Source organism: Panicum virgatum, chromosome 7N (assembly GCF_016808335.1).
Source record: "Panicum virgatum strain AP13 chromosome 7N, P.virgatum_v5, whole genome shotgun sequence".
Lineage (NCBI taxonomy): Eukaryota > Viridiplantae > Streptophyta > Magnoliopsida > Poales > Poaceae > Panicum > Panicum virgatum.
Window position 1 is genome coordinate 36,386,274 of NC_053151.1, and position 17,024 is coordinate 36,403,297.

Sequence of the window (17,024 nt, forward strand, 5' to 3'; positions counted from 1 at the left end):
CGGTAGGAGCTATGAAGAGAGAGAGAGAGAGGAAACAACCACGGCTTAAGAATCCACAGTACAGATGCTACCCGTCGTAAATAAACTCGTAAATGGGGACCGAGCAGTAAACGGAGGGGTGCAGAGAGCCAGAGACCTGCATCCCATCTCTCGGAGGCAAAAAGGATTCAGAGCAAATGTAGTGAGCAACGCAGTAACGAGGACCTGGAATGCCCACATGCTCTCACGCAGAGCAACGCGTGCGCCTGAGACTCTTTTGCTTGGTCTCCAGTCAGATCGCTCCCGTGCTTCGGAACATCATGCCCGTCGAATACGTCTCAAAGCAATCCGTCTGAACGTGACCCAACCGTGGCCGCAGAAGTGCTGGCTCAAACAGGAGGGGAATCAGTCTTTGATGTCCACGACTTTTTAATTTGAGATCGGCACAACATGACATTTCGATAGACATGGGGCATGTAAAAATCAGTTAAACATCCAGGGGACTCGCACTTTGAAAAGTTTCTCGCGATATTCTGCTCATCGAGTTGCTATTAGGTTCCCCATGAGCCCTCCGCCAAGCTCGTAGTGCTTGGCTACAGTGAAACCAGCTTCTCTGCCTAATTTCTCCAACTCTTCTCCTACAACGAAGAGAAACAAACACAAGCTATGTAATTTCATACATGAGTATTGGGGGGGGGGGGGTACTAACAAAATGGAACCAAACACTTCCATTCTTCAGAGCAGGAAATGCAACCTTCGCCCACAAAGACAATCCTGCTCTTTCATGGAAGCGTTCTCGGAGAAGGAAATAAACACACAAACCTGTTAGATACTGTGATATGGAGCTCTTCAAGTACTTGTATTCTTCAGTGAGTCCATAGCCACTAGCCAAAGGAACCACAACATTGTCGATTGCCCAACTCTGTCCGAGAGAAAATGGAAACATCAATTTGGTTTGTGAGACATATTGTCTGATTTTGCTACAATGTCATTCTAAAAAATAAGAATTGATCTTTGCCCGGGAAATCAAATAGGCCACATTAAGACGGTGCCGCTTCAAATAAAGTACACAGGATGGGCTGACATTTTACCTGTAATGATGCCGTGAAAAGTGATGAGCTCTTGTTAAAATCAAGAATAGATGCTCTTGATCCTGCGGTCCAGTAAAAGACTAGCTGTAAACATTTATCTGGATTGCTAGCATGTGTAATCTGGAACAAAATTTGGAACCTGTACCGAACCTGGTTTCAGGACCCTAAATATTTCTTGCATCGCTCTGGACTTGTCAACCACATTACGCAATCCGTAGCCAACCGTTACAGCATCAAAGTAGCAGTCTGTGAACGGTAAATCAAGTGCATCACCCTCTATCCATCTGCATGTGACAAAGTCAGATGCAGGCATAGCACATAGCGCCATAGCACATATGTTAGCCAAGCACACAGAACATTCAACTGGAAGTTTGGAACGACATGATGTTTTTAATCTGCAATAAACCCTCACATTGAGATGCTCACTTGATGTTCTTGTAGCACAGCTTCCAGCGTTGCTCCTGACGTTCAGCAGCAGTCTGCAGTTGCTGCCTCGAGAAATCGACGGCCATCACCTGTGTCAGTTGGGTGCAAATGAGACTTTCAGTGAGGTTACCTTTCCAAAAAAAAAAAGACTTTCAGTGAGGGGGAAAAATGGCTGTGGCTAGTCTGAAGTCTGAACGCTAACAGTGAATCCAACACCAACCTCTCCATCTAAGCCGACCTTCTGAGACAGCAGGAACGCCAAATCCCCGCTCCCGCAGCAGAGATCAAGAACCCGATCCCCCATCTTCGCCCTAACCCCAGAAGAGCAAACTTTTGCATCAACCGATGGTAGAGCAGGGTCGTTTGGATCCACATTGCTTATCTACTGCAATTACCACTAGCGCTGTACCTCGACCACGAGACGCAGATGCGCTTCCACGTCCGGTGCTGCCCCAGGCTGAGCACGTCGTTCAGCTGCAAGGAAGGAACATGTAACGTGCCGTCGTCAGCAACTAAGCCTGGCATTGCTATCTGTAGCACTAATTTCGTAGGAGCAGCGAGGGGGGATGGGGGAGAGCAGGAGGCACGGACATGGTCGTAGACGGGGGCGATGCGGCTGAAGAGAGCCTGCCGCTCGCTGGCCGCGGAGGCCGAGCAGCGAAAGGCGGCGGGGCCGCGGTGGCGTCGGCGGTCGGCTGGGCGGGACACCACCGCCGCGGCGGCGGCGGATACGGAAATCGCCGCGGTCACGGTGCCCATCGTGTCAGTTCGCTCGCCCCCGAATAGTGATTAGGATAATGTTTGATGCCGCTACGGCGACTCGTGGAAAAGGTTTGGACATTTTTGCCCCTGCCGCTGAAGTTGTGAAACGATTTCGGGCACTCTTTGCCGCCGCCGCCTCCGGATTTGGGGATGGATTTGGGCTCGTGCTACCTCGGCGGCAACGCTGACGCGGTGGAGTTCTGCCCGCACCGCCCGTTCCGCCACGTGCTCGCCGCGGCCACCTACACGCTGCAGGAGCAGGAGCAGGACCGCGCGGGCAGCATCTCCCTCTTCTCCGTCGACGCCGCCGCGGAGGACGAGTCCCAGCGGCTCCGGCTGCTGCATACTGTAGAGACCGCCGGCGTCTTTGATATGAAGTGGAGCCCCGCGTCGCCGCTGCTTGCACAGGCCGATGCCCACGGCCGCCTCGAGCTACGGCGCCTGGAGCAGGACGACGGCTCGGATGCAGGTTACAATTGTTTGTATATACCTACATCAATACTTTTAATTTAGCAAAAGTTTTGTGCCGTCAAAGTTGGTTCATGACTCATCATGACTAGGCAATCTCAGGTACTTAGGTTTCACACTGTGTTCGCTTGGGGGGGGGGGGGGGGGTTGATCCATGCTTGCAGAAACATTTGCATCATTTTGTCGTCTGGAGTGTTCATTCGAAGGTCTGCTTGGATTATAGTTTGACTCTAAAATCGTTACAAAGATTAATCTAGATGCAGAACTTGTTTTTTCTACTCTGCTGTTGTAGGTAGCTTGTCTTTGTCTCATAGAAAAGAGGGGTAACTTTCAGATAATTGGTGATAAAAGCAAACCTAGGGCTCTTGCACAGCTTATCTTAAATAATTTCTTGCTGGATCAGAACTGGCCTTTATGCGTGTCCTTGAAAACAGAATTGGTCTATATTGATCGCCGAAATAAGTGGGTTCAGGACAACTCATGCATATTTAAGAGCTTAAACACTTAGTATTTGTCATATCTGTAGTCCAACATGTATTATTGCATATCTTCAGAGATAACTCAAGTGCTTTCTGTAACCAAATTACACAGGCATTGTCTTCACGGATGTGTGTGCTGAAGATATTTCTTCTTCAATGTGCCTGTACGTGGACTGGAACCAAACTGCTGAGTCTCTGTCTGTCGGATTATCAGATGGCTCCCTATCTGTGGTCTCAGTGAGAGAGGACCGATTGGAGATATCAGAACAGTGGGCTGCACATCAATTCGAAGTCTGGACATGTTATTTTGATCGCACAAGGCCACACTTGCTGTACAGTGGATCAGACGACTGCTGTTTCAGTTGCTGGGACTTGAGAGAAAGCCCATCTAACATTGTTTTTCAAAACAAAAAGTCTCATAGTATGGGTGTTTGTTGTTTTGCTCAGAATCCATTTGAGGAGAACATGCTACTTACTGGAAGTTATGATGAATGTCTCAGAGTTTGGGACATGAGATTAATGGCAAAACCTGTTAACGAAAAGTTGATAAATCTAGGAGGTGGTGTGTGGAGGATGAAGTATCATCCAAGTATTGCAGATGTTGTATTGGCTGCATGCATGCACAATGGGTTTGCCATTGTTAAAGTGGGTTCGGGAGATGCTACGACAATGGAAACATATTGCAAGCATGAATCCCTAGCATACGGTGCGGATTGGCAGAAAAGTGAAGGAGCAGAGCAGAATGGAAATTCTTCAGTTGTTGCTACTTGTTCATTTTATGACCGCCTTCTCCGTGTGTGGCAACCAGAGAACCTAGCCGAGCTTTAAGGCTAAGCTTCATCTTACTCAATTCAAGCATGACTATGCCATGAAGCTATTTCCTGAATGAACCAATATAATTTCATTCAGGTATCTCTTTGAACCTATGCTTGCTTCCTATAATCATGAGCTTATCCAGACATTATGTGTGTTTTCAACTAGGCTCATTGATATTAGCATTGGTTGTCAGCTTCCTCACTGCAAAACCATAAAGTTTTCCATTGATGTTAATCGGTGAGAAGCTATCTTGGAATTTGATTTGTGTTGGTCTAGATATCGGGGAATGGTATTTGACCAGACTCTGGTCCAACTGGCTCAGTTATGTCTGTTCTTTATCCTGCTTATGACTAAGAAGGGAAATGCTCATTGCGTTACCACAAGTGTATTCATGCTCAAGATAACAGACATGGCAGTCTCTAAATGCTTGTCAGTATGAACAGACACAGTTTTTTTATGGTTGGCAACTAATGTAACATCACGAATGCTCTCTCTGTATGGTACCGGTTTTTCAAACTTGAGATGAGGATCTCCTTAGTAGCTTAATTTTTCATTTTCTCATTATATGTTGGTGTGGTCATTCCTCAGTTGGAAGCTCTGAATCAACTTATCATTTCAGAAACTAGAATTGAAAAAAAAATGAATTAGAAATGGCTGTGGTTTGAAAAAAATGAATTATCATGAACATTCTGTACCAGCAAAAACAAACCAGTTTACTAGTTTGTGCACAAACATGAAACATCACGCATAAATTAGGAGATTGCACATCATCATATGAGCTTGCTAATATTGTTCAAGAAAAAAAAAGCCTGCATACCAGCAAAAACGAACCAGTTTACTAGTTTGTGCACAAACATGAAACATCACGTATAAATTAGGAGATTGTACAGCATCATATAAGTCTGCTAATATTATGAATTTACAACTAAATTTAAGCTATGAGTCTATTTGACTTCTGCCATTCAGTGTATTCATAGCATGGCTAAAAAAAACATGCACTAGCTTCATAAGTTTTGCTGGTAAAATTAGCTCTCTTAGCTGGAAGTGCAGTGGATATGTTGAACTGATCTTCAGTCAAGCTTTGCAAATGTTTTCTTTATTTTTCATAAAAAAATTCAGCTGCATCTGATGGAGACCTCCAATTTGAGTTAAATACAAACTTTGGTTTCTAGTGCCTACATTGGATGGTATTGAAATCAACAGTATTCATATTCAGTTACTAGTGGCAACCAGTAGCTACTGACAGGGACTTGGAACCTTGGTCCTTATCACTGATTAAGTGCATTTCTGTGAGGTTCTTCACTATCTTCACACCTGAGCCATCTATTAAAAGGACCCATAGTTCAGAAATTCTGTTTGTGGTCCACCTGTGCATGCCACAATAGGTGGTAGTTATTTCCTCTCAGTCCTAGTGGAAACAGTCATCCACCAAGTACTGTTAGAGTATATTAGGGATATCTCTATATTAGGTAGATTAGGATTGTATCCGTATCCTACCAGATCTGTAGGAGAGGCTTCTTGCCCTCCAAGTCATGTACCCCTATATATTCAGCCCCAAGGCTCAGACTAATACAATCAATCCATTACGCATCTCTATTTTCTCCTACATGGTATCACGAGATTAGGGTTTGAGATTCTAGGCTAATCTTCCGCTGCCCCTCTCGCACCCCGCCCTCCGCGCGCCGCCGGCCGTCCTCCACGGCGCACCTCCAAACCGCCCCCTCGACGGCCTCCTAGCGCGCCCCCGGGGAGGTCGCCCATGACCTCCGCCGGGGGCAGCGCCCCTCTTCGCGGCGGATCAGTTTAATCCGCCGCCAGATCGCGTCAAGCAGCAGCAGATCCGGTCGTACCTCATCACCCGCCATGGAAATCGTCGACGACACCTCCGTTCCGCGCTGCCGTGGTGGCAGCCGCGGGCTCATGCAGCACCTGCGTCCTACCCCGTGCTGCCGTGGTGGCAGCAGGGGCCTCGGCGTGGTGCGTTCACCTTGTCGTCGGCTGGTTACATGGCGGCGCCCCTGCTCCGCCCCGCCTCCTTTGCCTCGCGGGGGGGGGGGGGGGACCCGCGCCGCCCGACCAGCGGACTCCTCCGGGACGGCTCCGCCCCGCCTCCTCTGCCTTGCGGGATGGATCCGCGCCGCTCGACCGGCGGAATCCTCTAGGATGGCTCTTCGGTGCAGCTCCGCCCCGCCGACTCTGCCTCGTGTGGGCTCCTGTTGCTAACGGCCAGCCCATGCGCCGCCCATCCCGACACGATCCTCGCCGCCGCCGGCTAGGAGCTCCGTCCACGCCAGCCTTCGTCCGAGTGCTCCCTCGCCTCTGTTTTTCCTTTTCTCACTCGTGCTCTGCTTTTGGTCTTTGGCCATGGTGGGCTGCGGGCAGAGAGGAAAGAGAGGATAAGGGTTCCAGCTACGTGCACCCCAGAGGTACTACCAGAGAAGCTGCTTGTTGCATCATTTTCTTTTGCCCGATCAGAGATCGGGATTGAGTCGCCCACCGCCTGTCGACCTCACGCCTCTACTTCGACGTCGGCGTCGACTTCACCGGCCTCTTCTTCCTCTTCGACCATGCGGCATGGCGAGATGGCCGGCACCCTAGGGGGCGCTTGTTTGCGCCGCCGCCTACATCGCCGCCTCGCCCGCACGTCGACCTTCGCCGGCTCGTCGTCGCCTTCACCGATCGGGACGCCTTCACCAACTTCGCCCACCGTCGTCTCGCCTCACGCTACTCGGTCTGATCAGCTGATGTGCGTGATCCACCCGGCTCCCGTGACGTCCGTCCTCGTCGAGCGCGCCCTTCACCGAGCACGGAGGGCTGCCGTTGCATCGCCTCTTCGGGCAGCAATGGCGTCACCCCGTGGTCTTCTCCGCCGTTGCTTCTTCACCGCCATCGACCACGTCCCCGACCTCATCATGGACTCGTCGCTGTGCGCCCCGCGCATGGTCTTCGTCAAGCTGTACGAGTTCTTCGCCGTCTCTTTCGAGCGCCGCCGCCGCGTCATCCGGATCATTCAGTCTTGTGCTGGAAAATCTGGGTTCCCCTCCTCGCTTCGTCTAGCATAACCACGTCGCTAGCGTCGCCAACTCGTCCCCGACTACTTCGTCTACTCCAGCAACAGCAGGCGTTGGCATCTTCTACCTCGCCTTCTTCTGCGCCTGCGACTGCCATGGAGGCCTTCTCTGCTGGTCCCCCCGGCGACGGCGTCTGGTTGTGCATCCTCCCCTGCACGTCCGGTATTGGCAACACTGGTGCGTGCCCATCGTCCCCGATGCGTTCTCGAGCCTGGCAAACTCGGGTATGTGTCGCCCGATGGCCTGACTGCTTCGACTTCGGCATCGCTCCCTCTACGACTGCCTCGATGCGTCGCCATCTTCGTCTCCGGCGTCTTCTCCATTACGCCACCACCATGGCGCCTCCTCGTGCGCCCGCGGCTTCATGTGCGGCTACCTTGTCTTCGGCAACCTCGACATAGCTACGTCGACCACGGCTACTCTACGTACGGCATCATCGACCATGGCTACTCGTCCTCACCTCATCTACCTCGACATCGGCACAAAGGGCTATCATCTGCTTGAGCAACCTTGTGGTTTTCCACTCCAGCCACAGCATCTGCGGCGCACTGATCGTTGTGACTGCGGGGGGATGTCAGTTTATCGACTTCTCTCCAGTCTCATCGTCTGCGACGCTCCCGCTGTGACTGCGGGGGGATGTTAGAGTATATTAGGGATATCTCTATATTAGGTAGATTAGGATTGTATCCGTATCCTACCAGATCTGTAGGAGAGGCTTCTTGCCCTCCAAGTCATGTACCCCTATATATTCAGCCCCAAGGCTCAGACTAATACAATCAATCCATTACGCATCTCTATTTTCTCCTACAAGTACACGTAGATGGTCTTTTGAATTTATTTATGCATATTTAAGGATGGTTTAGTTGAGACTCGAGAGTGCTACACTGCTACTTGCATGAAACTGAGATCTTGTCAACTTCAATAGCATCGTATCAGGAGCTGATTTAAGTAGATGGAGGGACATCTACTTTACACAATTACACTTCAAAATTAGGAAGTGCAACGCATTGGATAAGCATGAGCTAGTGGCTGACCAGGAAGGCCACATTGCTCTAAAGGCGGAAAGTGCTCCTTTAGCTTTTTGTAAAGGCAACCATTTCCCCCTATTGTTTATCAGTAGATTTAGTTCCATATCACTTACTGAATATTATTTGTTGATAAATTACCACTTAATGACACTTGTGCACCAGGTTTACTCCTACATTACTGAAAATTTGTTACTAACTGCTATTGGAGAAACAGAAAGTACAAAAACCAACGAAACAATGAATGAAAATCAAACGGCAAAGATGACAAGGTAAATTTTGTACAATGTAAAAGAGGTGCCAATAGTTATACTAGTATACACTCAGTTGTAAAAGAGTTACTTAATAGTTATACTGGTATACCCTCAGAACTGGAACTGGATAGCACTATATCGGTAGTGCTTGCAGATGTCCAGCTTATTATATTTTATGTTATGCATTGTTCTCTTGAGTAATATACTTCTTGATAACATTAGGTTTGCAAGTGGAATGAGAATTAATCTGGAGAAGGAATATTGTCAGAATTGACGTGAGCTGAGGCAAGAACAGCATTGTTGTGAGTTCCAGCAAATGAGCACTTACAACAGTAAAATTTGGTTCCACTTTTATTGCCCTTTCTCCACTAAAACATAATGTGCTGACCAATACAAAATACCACCATGCAGATTCTCAGTTCTTGCAATGTATTTAGCTGGACAGTCACCTGCAGACATCATCAAGCTCACCAGGGTATATAAAGTACCCCTCTCCCCTCCCCTTGTTCTCAGCCCCCATAACCATGGCAGATGCATGGCTTGAGCATCTACATGGTTCTTGAGAGCTAAAGAGAATGAAGATGGAGGGCGAAAGCTGAGCTCCTCCTCAAGAAGCAAATCTGTTCTCAAGGCGTCGCCTAGGCGACGCCTAGGCGTCCATGCGCCGTCCACCGATTTGCGCCTTGCTCGCCTAGGCGTCCAGCCGCCCCACCTTGCTAGGCGTCCGCCTTACCGCCTTGAGAACAGAAGCATTCAGTTATATGGTGGTGGTTAGCTGAGGTACGCATAAACCGGCAAGTCACAAGATGGCAAAGGCGAACTCCATCTGGAGTCGTCCCGTTTTTTCTTTCACCTCCTAGTTATGTCAGGGGGAAGCGGAATTGATAACCATATTCGTGGTGTGTGTGTTTGTGTTGGATCCATGTATACACTGCTGAGCCCATGTTTCTCTCATATGTACTCTAGAAACACGATACTCATGAATGAAAGATACTTATTAAAAAAATGAATGAAAGATATTAAAATACTTGTTGCTCGTTGTTATCTTTGTCTGTCTGTGAATCCCCCCATCCCAGGCTCCCTACACCTTATCAGCTTTGTTTTTGTTGGGAGTGGGAAAAAAATGAGCATGTATTGTTTTAATTCTTTTTGTTCTGTTGCAGATATGTTGATGGTATATGGGTCTGTGCTGCAACTAGAGACATTCCTATTTTTTATTTGTATTTTTTGTTATTATATGCTGTTTCAGATTCTTTTAACACACTTTCGTTGCTTGTGTTTGTAAATTGTGGATTTGTAGTTCAGCTATATACATACACTACTACCAAGGGAAAATCTCTTCTGGTTGATATAAAGATAACTGTTATCTGAAATATGATGTTATAAGCAATGAAAAGAGAAGCAAGAAAGGTTGATACGTACTTCTTTTGGCCTGTCTTAGGAGCATATCTTCTGCATGGAAAGCAACAAAGTATTTCTCCACTTAGAAGAAATGACCTATCATACCTGTATTTTACTGCCTTCTGAAAGTAGGAACCTTAGACCATGCATTTTGGGCTTTGTTTTAGTGCTTTCGAAACCAGCTGCTCTAGTCAAAGAACTGGAATACCTTGACGAAAAAAGAGCTGACATCATCTGCTGCTAATCAAATTCATGCAAGGAAGATATGCGAAGCTAGTCCTATGGTACGAATTCCCAACTTCCAGTATCTATTTGACATGTTACATCAGTTATTGACGTCTCATATGTACATCAGTACATGAACTACCAAAAAATTTCTAAAGGATTATCCTTCTTCTGATGATTATTTTGTCCTAGCAATGGGTCTACTGCAAACGCAAGATTTGCAATTCTATCCAATTATAACTACAGCTCCGGAGCTTCGTGATTGTTTTCTCTGCATTGGCATGTAGAGAGATGAAGCCTAACAATGTCTGGAACCATCATCTCACAACTTCCAGGAACCTTTGCCTGCCTGGAGCAGCGAAGCATACAGTAGTTCGTTCCACGTATCTGGCACGCCAGGCAAGCACCAGTGGCTGCAGTCCTGCTTTTTCACCGCCGCTATCCGTTCCTCCTCTGTGCCGTACCATCTTCGGTACGCTGATGGATGGCCATCTTTTCGGTAATCAGTGAGTGTGCTGATGTTGAGGTATATCACGGGAGTTTTCATCTGCCTCAGGACCTGCTCCAGGATCACCATCTTCTCAGGGTACTCAGTAAGGTATGTCTGGTTGAAGATTGGCTCTGTCTCCGTGTGGCATCTTCCTCCTGAATTCCACTGCCCTCCCCTGGGGAAAAATGCATCATTGTCAGATGAAGAAGATATGGTATCAACAATCTGCCAGCGTAATGGCGATTTCTTACCTGAAATGTGATAGTGAATATCCTCTGAATACAACCTGGGTTCTTCTCGAATCGATGTTCTTGTCGACCCATCTAGCCCAGGTGGTCAGAGCTCTCTTGTATGCATCCAAAACCTCTAGGCTGCGGTACACATGGTTGCCCTCTTGGTAGTAGTTCAGCCTGCGGACAAGCAAGTGCTTCAGCGATGGTTGAATGATGGGAACCAATTGATGGCATTCAGTTCAGAAAGTAGTGCGATGTACCCTCTTGACGTTTTGTAGTGAGTCCACCAGTGACCGGTGTTGAAGACGACGATGTCCGCACTCCGGTACGCCGGAGTCGTCGCATCTAGCTCGTCCAGTTTCAGCTTTGCGTCTTCAGTACCGTTTGTGCCCTCACGGATCATCTCCTTGACGAGGAATATCGATCTTATGAAATCAACCGAGCAGTTGTACTCCTGCAGTGAAGTAACAATTAATGATTGAAAGAACTGACGAAATTCAGACTTCTCATGTAATCAAACCTCAAGTATACCCTGAATTTGAAGGAGTAGTATCCTCTGATCTTGAACTGGTTCTTCCCTGATGCCTCGTACACGCTCCTCTTGTCCCTGACGGCATGGCGAAGGATGCAGACCAGTGACTCCCACATGTTCCGGTTCAGCGAGTCGCCGACGAATATGATCCTCTGCCCCCTCAGCCTCTCCAGGAATTCAGTCGCGTTCAGCCTGGAGCAAGAAGGCGACGAGAAATCCCGTAAGATTTCTAACAAATTAATCTTCTGCAGAGATCGCATGTTCAGAAATGTCACACACATACTCTACCTGGGAATGTCGCAGCTGTGCGGCTGCCACCGCCACTTGAGGTAGTCGCTGTCCGGCCGGCCGTTCTTGTGGCAGTTGAAGTCGTCGTCGATGAGCGTGCACGACTTGGGCGGGTAGAACCCGTAGCTCTCGTCCCTCACCCACCTCCCGTTGAACACGTCGCACTTGGCGAAGGAAACCAGGTCCTGCACGCCCGACGTCCACACGACCCGGTTGTTGCCGGCGCCGGCGACGCCCATGCTGGCGTTCACGCCTGCGGCCACGCCGTTCCCTGGCCCGACGACCATGCTGGTTTTCACGCCGGCCATGTCGTTGCCTGGCCCGACGGCCATGGCTGCCCTGACGCCAGCCGTGTCGCCGTCGTTCTGATCAGCGAGGAGATCGTGCGACGGGAGGACGATCTCCTTCCGTCGCCTCGGGTGCCTGTGCCTCACGGCTCTCCTTTGCCTGTGCCTGTCCTCCTTCCGCTCCGGCCGCGATGGCAGAGCCGCCTGCCGTGCCGAGGTCTGCACGTTGTCGCCGGCGGCGTTCTCGGTTACCTCCTCTCTGCTCGTGCTCGAAGCCACGCTGTCTGTAGGGTTGCCAGTGGCGATGTCAGTGCTCGTCGCCGTCTGACCGGGGGCACCGACGACGGCGTTGTTGGAAGGCCTTGCTCCGTCTTTCCTTCGCCATCGCAGGATCGGCGTCGCGGCTTCCACTTGGGGCTCTTCTTCCCTGGTGCCGTTACCGGCGGGTTCGGCATCGGAGCCGAGGGTGGCGTTTCCGGCATCCTGCGCGGTCACCGATGTCACTTGCCCCGAGCTGACTTCCGAAGCCGGCGAGTCTCCCACCGCGCTGCTCTGGTGCACGCGGCGCGACGCCGCTGTCGCGTTCCGCGCGTCGCTCTGCTCAGCAGCGCCGCCCGCGGTCACCGCAGGAGGAACGGGAGGGCGGGGGAGGAGAGATTTCCTCGGCGCCGCCGTGGACGAGTTCGACGACAGCCACGACAGGAGGGTCCCGGACGACGATGCGGTCGGGGAGGGGAAGGAGCCGTCGGCGGCCGGCCCGCCGGCGACGGAGACGTAGAAGAAGGCGAGCGCGAGCGCGGCGGAGAAGCAGCCCACCACCGCCTTGCCGCTCACGTGGCCGGCGCCGTACTTGCCGCCCCGCTTGTAGCTGGCGAGGGAGGACGACGAGGAGGACGGGGAGTGGTGGCCCTGCAGGCGCGCCTGCAGGGAGCCGCTGCTGCCGCCGCCGCCGCTACCGGCTCGGTCCAGCATCGACAGCCACGCCTTCCTCCACCCTGGCATTGCTGGGCACGCAGCGATCAGCGCGAGTGATCGATCAGTGCGCAGCGCAACCGTTCTCGGCGAAGAAAGAAGAGGAGATTGGCGTCGAGGCCGGAACGGACGAGACGAGCAGCCTGTCCAAGCAACCGCATGTAACCAACAGAGGAGAATGGATCAACTGAGCCCGGCCGGATGGATCGGGTCTCCACTCCTCCTCAGAGCATGGTGGCGAGCAGGACTAGGACGCCGGCGGGAGTAGGAACAGGGAGGTTCAGTTGCGGTCAAGGACGCGTGGATCCGGATCGAGGTCGAGGCCTGTTCGCGCATGCAGAGGGCATGCAGTTTTGAAGTTGAAGTTGGGAACAAGCGTCGCAAAGTTACTTGTGTTCATTTCTGTAGGTGGAGCAATAAACATTTTCTTGGAGGAAACTAACTTGGGTTGCATACAGCATACCCAAGAGAGCATAACTAAAATTTGTAAGTCCATGAATAAATTCAGGGTAATATGCCAATTTATGCGCACTTCAGTGGAAAAGCAAGCCAAAATTTTGACCAAACTATGAGTATGGAACACGGAACCTGCATTTAGGGGTGGTAATGGCCATGGCCCTAATACTATCTTCATAATCCAACTTAGCCCTTAATTCTTTTATCTCAAAATTGAATAAGATTAGAGCCAACCCTTTTAGGGCTCGGCTCTTAAATTATTTAGGCTGAAAATTAAGGCCATTTACCACCCTACCTGCATTTCATTATTTTTTTGGGTCAGTTGGATCCATGCCACTCCAATTTCTTGAAATTGGATCTCATGTTGAAAATCATGCCATTGAGTGGCATGATTTTCAACATGACACTCAATTTCACGGAGTTGTGGTGGCATGAATCGAATTTTCCCTATTTTTTTTTAGAGTTGAGATGTGGCCAACATGGATCTTCGATTATTAATTTGGCATGGCATGTTGGTCACAAAGAACCAAACACGGACATAGCAAAACCTGATTTTGAATTGAGCGACATAGATGTGTGCCGAAACCAGTATTGGCCACGAATGCAGAATTTGACTCACATCCCTTAACATGACCGTATTGTTTGGATAGCTTTTCACGTCTATTTGATTCGTTCAACTTGATTTTGATTTTGACAGAGTGGGCTAGTAGTCATAGAAACTTCACTAGTTCCGTGTCAAATTTTAAACTTACAATAGCCTTTTGAACTGATAAAAGAACATTGTTCAATGCAAGTTTTGGCACTTTCAACTTCAAATTAGAGGGAAAATTCAACTTTGATTTGGAGCTTTTAGTTGCAATTGAAAAAAAACCTTATAGCCCCACAGGATCGCACTTCGAATTTTGACACGCATTGCGATGAGGACAAAGGAATCTTCGTGATCTCGGCCCCATTGGAAAAGGCGCATTGTTGAACCCACGTAAATCTTTGGCCCATCAGCCCAATCGATCTCCCACACGCCTCCCCCCCGCCCCCCTGCCCCCCCACCCCATCGCTCTCTAGGGTTCCCACTGATTGACGAATCCCAGGCTTCAAAAAAAAAAGATTGACGAATCCCAACCGTTCAATCCCCAAACTTCGCCAAGAGACTGCGTAATCTAACGGCAGCAAAGTGACCCTTCTCCTATTAGGCTCGACCATCTCCCACCTTTCCTTTTGACCCGCCGCCGCCTCCCCGTTTCCGGAAGCTTCTTCCGCCTCCTCCACCCCCAGGGCACGCCATGGCCGGCGGCAACTTGTTGGGGCGGGCGCTGAGCTACGTCGTCAACGAGTTCCTCGTCGAGGGCCTCGCCAACAGGTAAGCACGCCACCCTCTCCGCCCTCCCCCGTTCCCGTCCTATCGTTAGATCCGTCTACTGTCGCCTCGCGCGATTTCGATTTCGATATTGATTGGATTGGATTCTATGCAACTCGTTCCGCTTCGTCATCTGGTCCTTGGGAGGATCGGTTTTGCCGGTCGGTTCCCAACGGACTCGTTCCCTTGAAGCCACATCATCCCGTTGTATCACGGGCCGACCCTCTCTCGTGTGCCCTCGGAGATTAGCCATGAACGGGGCACCGTACGGCTCTTACATACACCCTCCGTCCCATGGTGCATTTTTTTAAAAATAAATATTATTTATTTTGTTATGATTTATTATATCACTAAAGATATTTTAATAATAAGTTATTTATTTTATAATTTATACAAAAAATTTGAATAAGACTAATGATCAAACATGATGTCTGGAAGTCAAAGAAATACACTTATTATGGGACGGAGGGTGTACATGACTTTGTTTCGAGCTATTGATACTTGTTTTTCCTTTATTGCTCTTGATTATCTCCACGGTCGTGATGAGCCCTAACAGAATTCTCGCGGTTATGATGTCTTAATGCAAAACTTCGTTGCACTTTTTTCCAAGTTGTGTTTTCTCTCTTTTTGATCATTGTTCCTGAATTGGTGTCGAGTTGTGTCCACAACGATGATGAGCCCTAAGGGTGCGTTGGTTGAGGAGCGGCGTGGGATAGAGCCGCTCCGTCCGGTGTTTGCTTCACGAGCGTAGGAACGGAGCCATCCCTCGGAGCGAATATTCGCTCTAGATTCGGGATGAACTCGCTCGGAAAAATCGATCGGACGAGTTCGCTCCCGTTCCACGCCATTTCCTCCCGTCTCTTGCTCCCTCCGCCGCCATCCTTTCTCCCTGCAACGAGCTCGGGCAGGAGGCACAGCCAGCGCAGGTGGAGGCGGAGCGCGGGCCAGGCGGCGCTCGGGCCCGCGTGGAGCAGGCGGTGATGGATTTCGGGCCAGGCGGCACTCGGGCCAGGCGGAGGTGGAGGCGCGGAGCTCGGGCCGGCGTGGAGCAGGCGGAGGCAGAGCTCGGAGCGGCACGGGCGGGCTGGAGCTCTAGCGGTGTGGGGCGGAGCTTGGAGCGGCGCGGCCGGAGGCGCGGCCGGTGCGCGCGTAGCTCGGCGGAGCGGACGGAGCTCGGGGGAAGGCTCAGCAGCGGCGCGGGTAGAGCTATGGCGCGGGGTCCGGCGGCGCGGGTCCCGTCTCTAGCTCGCTGTGCTATCTATGGCTACACCACTAGAGCTTCAATTCACTGGCTCCCGAACTTTGGCTGCAGCAAGCAGCAAGCGCGCGGCCGCAACAACCAAGGAGCTGGCCGCGCGGCCACCGCAGCGCGTGCGGGAGATGGCCGCAAGGCTGCAGCGGTGCGCGGAGCCGGCCGCGAGGCTGCAGCGGTGTGTGCGGCAGAAGGCGCCTGCGGCCCGCTGTGTGGGCGGCAGCAGGTGTGTGGGGCCGGGCGAGTGGCCGCGGCGCAGGCGGCAGGAGCAGGCGAGCAGTGCAGGTAGCAGCAGCAGGCGAACGCGAGGAAGAAAACACTGTGCTCACCGACAGATGGACCCCATAAACGGTGCTTGACGGAGTCTAATTTATGATGTGCTCGTCCCTCCAACCAAACATAAAAATAGAACCGCTCCAACCCTCCAACCAAACACGGAACAGAACCATTCCATCCTTAAAATTAGGAATGGATCCGCTCCTCTATCTCGCTCTTCAACCAAACACACCCTAACAGACTTGTAATGATTCTTGCGGTTATGATTGCTTGATACATAGAACATCTAAGGGACTGAGTCACAGTTTTGCTTAAATTTTACAAGTATTTAGGTTGTTATCTCCTCTGGCGGGATGCTGAGACTACTGATAGCAAGTGCAGTTGAACATAAAGTATTTAGGCTGTTATCTCCTCTGGCAGGATGCTGAGACTACTGATAGCAAGTGCAGTTGAACATAACCTTTGTGCTTTGCGGTGGGACGGAGCTCCCATCAGCAGATGTTTGATTCGGCTGTGTTGTGTAGTTTAAATCAGGTATCTGAGGGTTGGTACAGAACAGCCTGCTCATTTATTTGGGAACGCATCTAGTGCAAACCACCGTCTTCGTGAAAATCCGTGCAAACCACGACAAAAAAATCGTCTAAATTCACCAAAAAATCACACATGTAGATGATATGATGATACACAATCTTGTAAAATATCTTCGTTTGTGAGCTATAAAAATAACAAATTTCAAGCCAGAAAGTTGTCCAGATCATAGTCACAAAGTTCCTGGGTCGACCGGGTCGAGGAACGGGGTCGAGGGTCGAGGGTCGTCACTTTATAAAATTATGGTACGAAGGGGGTATACATCTATGGAACGATAAATTATTATATGGGACGCGACC

General features: G+C 50.2%; 3 protein-coding genes and 1 non-coding gene across 10 annotated transcripts; 2 read left to right on the forward strand and 2 right to left on the reverse strand.

Moving 5' to 3' along the window:
• Window positions 1-26: 26 nt before the first annotated feature.
• On the reverse strand, window positions 27-2,310 carry LOC120681463 (2-phytyl-1,4-beta-naphthoquinone methyltransferase, chloroplastic-like). The gene is made up of 9 exons (XM_039962961.1): window positions 2,088-2,310; window positions 1,906-1,970; window positions 1,717-1,807; window positions 1,497-1,585; window positions 1,221-1,354; window positions 1,071-1,132; window positions 802-901; window positions 488-617; window positions 27-363 (listed from the first exon to the last, which is right to left on the reverse strand). Exons 1-8 carry the CDS (start codon window positions 2,253-2,255, stop codon window positions 517-519), a joined length of 810 nt encoding a protein of 269 aa, XP_039818895.1. The 5' UTR covers window positions 2,256-2,310; the 3' UTR covers window positions 27-363; window positions 488-516.
• Window positions 2,071-10,789, forward strand: LOC120681462 (diphthine methyltransferase-like). Of its 7 annotated transcripts, XR_005677878.1 has the most exons (6): window positions 2,332-2,727; window positions 3,318-4,114; window positions 8,594-9,151; window positions 9,535-9,842; window positions 9,940-10,056; window positions 10,190-10,789. XR_005677878.1 is itself a non-coding variant. In XM_039962960.1 (2 exons), exons 1-2 carry the CDS (start codon window positions 2,409-2,411, stop codon window positions 4,031-4,033), a joined length of 1,035 nt encoding a protein of 344 aa, XP_039818894.1. In that variant the 5' UTR covers window positions 2,071-2,408; the 3' UTR covers window positions 4,034-4,582. The 7 variants fall into 7 exon arrangements, 1 of the variants encoding a protein (XP_039818894.1); XR_005677877.1 differs by having other exon boundaries at window positions 9,535-10,056; XR_005677876.1 differs by lacking the exons at window positions 9,535-9,842; window positions 9,940-10,056; window positions 10,190-10,789 and having other exon boundaries at window positions 8,594-8,673; window positions 8,783-9,407.
• On the reverse strand, window positions 10,055-12,829 carry LOC120681203 (protein trichome birefringence-like). The gene is made up of 5 exons (XM_039962725.1): window positions 11,541-12,829; window positions 11,252-11,444; window positions 10,981-11,174; window positions 10,739-10,897; window positions 10,055-10,662 (listed from the first exon to the last, which is right to left on the reverse strand). Exons 1-5 carry the CDS (start codon window positions 12,827-12,829, stop codon window positions 10,320-10,322), a joined length of 2,178 nt encoding a protein of 725 aa, XP_039818659.1. The 3' UTR covers window positions 10,055-10,319.
• A 3,540-nt stretch (window positions 12,830-16,369) lies between these two features.
• Window positions 16,370-16,435, forward strand: LOC120684098. The gene has a single exon (XR_005679081.1). It is a non-coding gene; the product is annotated as a small nucleolar RNA SNORD25 (small nucleolar RNA).
• The last annotated feature ends 589 nt before the right edge of the window (window positions 16,436-17,024 follow it).